The 8,521-nt window shown below is 36.5% G+C and overlaps 1 protein-coding gene across 1 annotated transcript; it reads right to left on the bottom strand.

Annotated features, from left to right (window-relative positions):
- Positions 1–395: 395 nt before the first annotated feature.
- On the bottom strand, positions 396–6,906 carry LOC112198757 (glycerol-3-phosphate acyltransferase RAM2). The gene is made up of 2 exons (XM_024339873.2): positions 6,292–6,906; positions 396–1,286 (listed from the first exon to the last, which is right to left on the bottom strand). The coding sequence occupies exons 1-2, from the start codon at positions 6,904–6,906 to the stop codon at positions 402–404; spliced, it is 1,500 nt and encodes a 499-aa protein (XP_024195641.2). The 3' UTR covers positions 396–401.
- Between the last annotated feature and the right edge of the window lie 1,615 nt (positions 6,907–8,521).

The following is an 8,521-nucleotide window of genomic DNA, read 5'->3' as shown; positions in this document are numbered from 1 at the left end:
CAACTTTCCGGATAACTTTCCTTATGTTACCAGATATCAGAATGGAAAGTCCTTCAGAAATTTCATTTCCCTTCCTATGGGAAAGACAAAGGAATTAATTTACATTCTGCGAACCAAACAAGGCCTAAGAGTTGAGGTCTTAGTTTGACTCCATATCCTTTCAACATGATAGTTTGGTTTGGTTCAATTAAGTGTCAATCAGTTAATCACAATAGACATCAATTAATTTGACATTCATAAAGGATGACATAAAGTTTATTTGATTATTATTATTATTTTCTCTATATGGACACAATTTTTAAACGAGTATCATTTGGTCTAGTGGAATCAATCTCCTCTTATTGAAAGATGTCCCAAGTTTGATTGATGAATAACTAGTTATCATAAAATAAAATTAAAAATTAAGCTGTTCTAACCACATTCCCATCATTCCCCGCAAGAACCCTATACTTGTCCTTCCTTGTAAGCCTAGTGCACTCGTAAGAAAGAGTTGCAGCTATAATCCTTTGTACGTAATTTGCTACCTCAAAGCTAGTCTTTCCAGAAGTAGCATTGCATGTTTGTTCTGGAGCCAACTTATTCAAGAATGTGACTTCATATGATGGAAACGGGTTCATCGAGAAGAAAAACGGGTCCATTGCTTTCCACCCTCGAACTGTGGTTCCATGAAACACGCTCTGGTGGCTAACGATAGCCACAGGGACAAGTTGGTCACTTAATTCAGCAAACAATGCCGAAAACCTTAAAACATATGGTTCCCTACAAGTGGTTCCCTCCGGGCAAAGATATATGTTATTACCTTCTTGTAGAAGCTTCTTGATTGTGGCCGCATCCTGTTCTCGGTTACGACTTATTCGGACAACCTTGAATGGTGAAAGGAACTCCAAGAGTCGAGTGGTTGAGTACGTGGGACCGGTTATTGGGTAGCCTAGGGCAAGATAGATGAAAAATGCATCAAGAACGGTTCTATGGTTTGAGATAAATATCTGACCAGAGTTTTTACAACCAATAGAGTGTTTAGCCAATGTAGGTGGGGTGCCATTCACAGTGACACGAATACCAAGTGCCCAACTGGTGTAGTAGGCGAGGCTCTGAGGAAGGAGCGACATAATAGCAATTCGCAAGCAAGCAATGAAGAAACCTATGGGGAACCAAAGAATGATGAGGAACGCTAAGAGAGGTGTTGGCTTTTGGACTAGGCGACCGTCATGGAAGATGATGGGCTTTGGGAGCTCCTCCCTTCTCACAGCTTCTAGTGTGGGTTTGGCTGGCACTGTATAACCCTCCTGCATTTAAGGTTAAAATGAGTTGGCATTTTTTTGATGAATAGATCCAACGAATTCTGAATTTTGAATGTAAAGGGATTAAATACAAAAAGAAATACTTTAAATCATAGAACCATATATAATAATGATATATATGATCAACCGATATTTGAAAAAAAAAATCAAATATTCAATTTGGCTAGTATATATAGTTTCAACTATGTTTTCAAACAAACCATAATATTATAGGAAAGTGTGTCCCCCAAATTTAGGTATCCAATTTTGTTGGAATATGATCATGTGATTAATGGCTTCACAATGAGTATGCTATATGTGTGGAGATATACCATAAAATTGGTGCATCAAGACGCACTTGAACAAGGAAATTCACCTATCTTGAAAGGGTACAATTATATGGAACTGAACTGGTACATGTATGCTGATAATTATAATTATGTATGTTGATAATTATAATTATAGTGAAAAGGTATCACTAATAATGAAGGGGTATAAGTAATTGATAGTTACATTTATTCACTCAAGAGACACAATGGTTGAGGTCTATAAAAGGAACATCAATCTCTTCCATTGTCATTCATTTAAAGATTTGTAGTTTCCTTGTTGTGTCTAGAACAAAGTCACCATACCATTCTGATCAACAGTCTAACGACACTAATCACAACGAACATTTTTTATATTTTTCGATTAGGCGGCACTTAGGCGCTTGGCGTCGAGTCACCGTTTTGATTATAGGATAGGCGATGGCTGTAGGTGTTTGGCTCCTCGGCGACCGCATAGGCGGTCTAGGCAAAGCTCCTCGGCGCTCGGCGCTGGAATATATATATAAGCTTTTTTCAATTCCTCAAGTTACAGGTGACAGCGGCGGCGGTGGCGAGGGAGGTGAGGGTTTTGAAGCGGAGGGCGTCGAGGAAAAGGCGGAAGTGGAGTTGAAGTGAGAGAGAGTCCAGGTCGGGTTCGGAGGTTTAAGAGATGGATTCGGGTTGGGACTTGAGAGAGGAAGGGGGCAGAGGTGGGGAAGAGGATGAAAGTGAAGGTGAGGGAAAAGAAGAGATGGCTTTTTGTCTTGTTATCCATTTTCTGGTAGTGTGAAGAGAGAGACAGAGAGTTCGGGGAAGAAGAAGCAGGGGAGAGAGAAAGGAAGTGAGCAGTTTTTTTTACTTTCTATTGTCATATGGTTTGGCCACGTTGACATAATAAGGTTTGAATTGAGATAAGGGTACGTGAACGTGGTGTTAGTGTTTGAATATAATTACACCATCAAATTATTTTAGTATTTGAATATAATTATCAAGACTTATGTGAAAATTTTAATTCATTTGTATTTATTACTAAAATAAAATAATATAAAATAAAAACCGCCTAGTCCCCACCTAGGCGGGTGCTAGGCCTTGGGTTACCGCCCGACTAGTGCCTAGCGTTTTTTAGAACCTTGACCTTAGATAGATACAAAGCATGTTTAGTGGCTAAAGGTTATACACATAAATTTGGTATAGACTTTGTTGATACGTATTCTCTGGTTGCAAAGTTTCAATCCATTAGAATACTCATGGCAATTATTGCAAGAATGGATTTAGAACTCCACCAACTAGATGTCAAAATAGCTTTTCTTAATGGAGATTTAAAGGACAACATCTATATGGTTCAACCGGAAGGATTTCATGTGAAAGGACATGAAAACAAAGTCTATAAGTTAAAGAAATCATTGTATGGACTAAAACAGTCATCTAGACAATGGTATTTAAAGTTTCACCAAGCTATCATTAAGATAGGTTATCAAATGAATAGACTAGATCACTGTGTATATACTTGGAAGTGTCAAGAAAAGTTTTGTCTCTTGTCTCTTTATGTAAATGATATCTTGCTTGCTGAAGATTGCATGGACATGATAATAAAAACTAAATCATATCTAGGCTCCAAGTTTGAGATGCAAGATATGGGAAAACCTTCCTATGTCATGGGAATAAAGATTACTAGAGATAGAAACTCTAAACTACTCTACTTGGACCAAGAGAACTATCTGGATAATATCTTTAAAAGATTCAATATGATACAGTGCAACTGAGTTAGTACACCCATTAGTAAGGGAACAATTATTACAAAAGAGATGTGTCCTACAAAAGAAGAAGAAATAAAATACATGAAAAATGTTCCATATGCTCAAGCCGTGGGTAGCTTGATGTATGCAACGACAAGTACTAGACCAGACATTTGTCATGCTATAGGATTAGTAAGACGATATCAATCTAATCCTACCAAACAACATTGGCAAGCGGTTAAAAGAATTATGAGATATTTGAAAGGACTCAAGGTATGAAACTTTGTTTTGGAGTAAGTGATTTAGATTTGATTTGTTATAGTGATGCAGATTTCGCTGGAGACTTGAATGACAGAAAGTGTACAAGCGGTATCATTTTATTTGGTGGAATTGTTGTTTCTTGGTTAAGTAAGAAACACAGATGTGTTGCAAAGTCCTCCATAGAGGCAGAATATATTTCTTGTAGCACATCGGTAAGTACTGCAGTATGGACCAAACGTTTCATAGATTATATGAATATAGTATACCTAAAAAGGGTTGTTGATGTGTTTTGTGATAATAAGATCGTCATCTTCCTAATTAAAAGTGGAGCAAATAGTTCCAAAGGAAAACACATTAACGTAAAATGTCACTATATACAAGATATAGTGGAAAGAGGTGAAGTAAACGTCGACTACGTACTCTCTAAACAGATGGTGGCTGATCCTATGACCAAATGATTTACTCTAGAAAAATTCAGAGAGCATGTTTGTAAAATGGGTTTAAAAGCATCTAGATGTGATTAAGCATGCTGGTAAGTATCATTGTAGTGTTTTAGAGAAGCCTAAAATAGTGACAATTGATAAAACTCTATCTGATTAAAATTGGTCGGATATAAGATAGAGGGCATTAACTAAGAAACGAAATTATAACAAATCTTCTTGTCTGTAAAATCCGCTTTGAGGCAACAAGAATGAATTTGTATAATATTCGGGTTAGTGTGGATTATAAAGTCACCATTAATATTAGGTGTGGATGGTTAAAATTCTTAATATATGAGAATGGTGCCAACTTATTAAATGAGATAAGTTGTGGTTAGATGAAAAATGATTCAAAAGAGTGCGCACGTGGTAAATGAAATCATTATCTAATGGTTGGAAAGTCCAGAGTAATCAGGTATATGATACTCAGAATGGACATCCAAATAAATCTGGATGGATAGTTAAGAGTGATTGCAATAGAATCAGTAACACTCGGTAAAAACATCCATAACCTGGAAGTCATTGGAAACTTGAATCATCATGATCAAGTGGTAGATGTTGGAATATGATCATGTGATTAATGGCTTCACAATAAGTATGCTATGTGTGTGGAGATGTACCATAACACTGGTGCATCAAGACTCACTTGAACAAGGAAATTCACGTATCTTGAGAAGGTAAAATTATATGGAACTGAAGGGATACATGTGTGCTAATAATTATAATTATGTATGCTGATAATTATAATTATAGTGAAAAGGTATCACTAATAGTGAAGGGGTATAACTAATGAATAGTTACATCTATTCACTCAAGAGACACAATGGTTGAGGTCTATAAAAGGAATCTCAATCCCTTTCATTGTCATTCATTTAGAGATTTGTATTTCCCTTGTTGTGTCTAGAACAAAAACACCATACCATTTTGATCAACAGTCTACCGACACTAATCACCAGAGGCAGAGGGAGGCAGGGCCCAGTGGGTCCCGTGCCCCACTCACATTTTCATAAAAAAGTTAATATATATATACATAGTATTAATATTAGGTTTTTAATATATAATTTTATATTATTTTTTTCACCTTCAGAGAGCACTTCACGTGCTCTTCTCTGTTTTCATTGTTGGGATTGTTTGAGGAAGAAAACATGGGCCTCACGTTTGATTTATATTATATTTTTCTTTTCCCAATTTTTTAGACATCAACTATAAAATTTATTACAATTAATGATTCTTATTTCCTCAATACCTATAGATTTTTTTAAGTCTAATAGAAAAAGGATTTAAAAAAATATTCTATTACATCAATAACATGTATGTATGTGTGTGTGTGTGTGTGTGTGTGTGTGTGTGTGTGTGTGTAGAAATATTCTATTACATCAATAACATGTGTATATATATATATATATATATCGTCACTTGACGATTCTCAATCAAGTTTTTTGTGAAGAGTATTGTTGTAGTCACTTCTTTTGATTCTTACTACTACTCTATTTTTCATTCAAATATATTAAGATACTTTGAAAAGAAAATCTTGGTGCAGAGGAGTCGTCGGGTATAAATACCTCATTAGATTCATCTCCCCCCCCAAAAAAAAAAAAAAAACAAAGAAGAATGATAGTAATTTAGAGAAGCCTTGTCCCAAAATTAATGAAAAATATCCTTCTGATCATGGAAATCGTCCTCCAATTTTAACTTATCATCCTAATATTCAAAATGAAGTACGCAGATATTATCTTCGAAAAGGTCTTTGTCAACCTAGAGCACACGAGTTTCCTGATGATTGCTTGATTGATTTCATATATTGAGAAAGACATTTTTACTAGCATAGATAATGAGACTGTCATGCAAGGATTTCAAAATATGAAATCTTATCGAGGGCAATTACCATTGTAATAATATTTTGTATTTTTTTTTTTGTGCCCCAGTGAATCTAAATTCCTGGCTCCGCCACTACTAATCACAATGATCATTTTCTATATTTTCTATTTTCCATTAAATTATCCTGTTTCCTTACTTCATATTATGTTGTATGATGCCGGTCCTATTCCCCCCTGAGTTTAGTTTTTGTTTGGGGGTGGACTTTAGTTGAGGCTAGGGCCTTTGTAATCCTTTGTTCACTGATTGCTTGTTTACCAAAAAAAAAAAAAAAAAACCATAAAATTATGCAATAAAATTTAACTAAGCATTTAGTATGTAGCATTAAAATAACATGCATATGATGGATGCTCACCTTGCACATGCCAATCAAAGCAATATCAGTGTGCTTATTGCCAATTCCAATATCTGTCTGGGCTTTCGCTCCGAGAGCCTTATGAAGAGCATCTGCTTTATGCTGTCCTATGAGTACTCCAGGTGGGCAAACAAAGCCAGTGGCTATCCCATTATAAGTTGCTATCTCAGTCCCCAAAACCATATCAAATCCAAGGTAACTCTTGAGAAATGGCTCCACCATGATCCTCGGAATACTTGCAGTGACAATACACCGCCTTTCACATGCAGAAATCACACGCCAAGTATCGGGGTGTAGATCACTCGAGTAAAACTTGGGCAGCACGGCTGTTGCCGCTGACTCGATCTTAGACACATTCACACCAGCAAATGTTGCAAAGATAAGGACTCTTGTTGCTGCGGATTCTGATACAAAGTAATAGAGGAGTCTAGATAATGGCCAAACTAAGAGTAGCAAGAGGAGCCTTACGATCCCACCAACATCAAATGCGATGAGGGCAAAGTAAGGGAAAGAGCTATCATCTCTGAGCAAGCATCCAACCATGTCAGCTACCACAACCGTCGCGCTTTTCCGATCATTTGATTTGCATTTGTCAATAGTTGGGAATGTGGCCATGATATATCTAGCGATATGTATCGAGAGTTAAATGAATCTCCTACGTTTCTAATTTTAACTCACACTTAAAGAAAGTTATAAATGCTGTGAAGGGTCAAGAACAAAGGTTTGGTTTATCAGAAGGCTTAGAAGCTAGCCATGCATGATGGATTTTCAGAGCTGCCCTCATTTACTTTCATTTAATTGTTTGAGATGTCTCTTAAGCACCTTTGAGTTTTAAAGTCAATGGTAATAATTTCCTCTCTTAAATTAAAGTGGTTAAGGCCTAACTCTTCTCATTGTTTTTAAAAAAAAAAAAAAGGCCCAGCTTTTGTTTCAGGAACCCACTACTGTTTTATTTGTGTACCTACCTTGCATACATTAAAATCTAGTTAACATTTCTATCGGAACAACAAATTTTGTGCTCTTCAAAAAAAAAAAAAAACAAAAAAAAACAGAAAACAAAAAAAAAAAAAATTTGTGTATTTATTTATATCTATACTATTATTAAGAGAAGATGGTTCGTTAGCTAAAATCAAAAATTTTGACAGAAATTACCTTAGAAGATTAAAAAATTTTGAGAATTAATTAAATTACAAGGACAATTATGACATTTACAAAATATACTTTTATTATAAAAAAATAAAAATAAAAAAACCCACAACTATTAAAGGAAAAACATATTATGTGCCTTCGTCAAAGTAACTGACGAAGAGGGAATCAAGGAATCAGTGATTACCAATCAATTAGCATAAAAGATAGATCAATCAATATTTAATATCATAATTGTAATCAATATTTCTGTTGTAATTTCTTCCCTATATAAAGGGACTATGAAATGAAATGAGTAGAACATTCCAATCTCCATTTACTTTTACACGTTATCAGCACGCTAAGAGCAAATAGCCAAGAAAAAAAAAAAATCTGCAGAAGCAGATCGAAAACCCCATCCTCCATCCTCCAAAATCCCGATTTCTCCTCCCCACCTCCTGCTCGCCCATCACTGCACCGATCCAAACCAGCCAGCAGCACCGACTCGACCACCGGATCGGCCCCAAACTCATCCCAGTCGCTCTGGCATCCCCAGACCGGCCTCACCTCCGCCTCTCCGGCCGAGCACCACAAGCCACCACCGGCCTCCAGCGAATTACTAAGGGCACCCAGACGCCCTTGCGTCCACCCACCTGCAGTGCCCCCACGCCAGCAGCACGATCGAGGAGAAATCGAGTGCTTAGTTGATAGTGGGACTACCCACACCATATTAAGGAATAGGCAATTATTTATTGAATTAATAGCCTATAATTCCTCTGTGACTACGATGATTGGATCATCACAAGTGATAAAAGGGCGAGGAACTGCCAAATTTTTGCTGCCTAATGGCACAACATTTAAAGTCACAGACGCTCTATATGCACCTAGAGCTAATCGAACCTTGTTAAGTTTCAAAGATATTCGTGCCAACGGTTATCATGTAGAAACACACTGTGAGAATGGAATTGAATACCTTTATATTACCTCTAATGAATGTGGAAGGAAACGCATTTTAGAGAAACTTATGAGTCAATCTAGTGGACTGTACCTCACTACGATTCGGATCATTGAATCATATGTTGTCACCAACAATGAAATGTGGGAC

Source organism: Rosa chinensis, chromosome 4 (genome assembly GCF_002994745.2).
Source record: "Rosa chinensis cultivar Old Blush chromosome 4, RchiOBHm-V2, whole genome shotgun sequence".
Classification (NCBI taxonomy): domain Eukaryota; kingdom Viridiplantae; phylum Streptophyta; class Magnoliopsida; order Rosales; family Rosaceae; genus Rosa; species Rosa chinensis.
The sequence above is the reverse complement of the archived record's forward strand: the minus strand, read 5'-3'. Positions and strand labels throughout refer to the sequence as shown.

Excerpts from the sequence above, each read along its gene's own strand:
- LOC112198757 (XM_024339873.2), bottom strand. The coding sequence starts at position 6,906 with ATGGCCACATTCCCAACTATTGACAAATGCAAATCAAATGATCGGAAA. Across the intron at positions 1,287-6,291 it reads CTTTGATTGGCATGTGCAAG|GAGGGTTATACAGTGCCAGC; the intron begins GTGAGCATCCAT and ends CCTTAAATGCAG.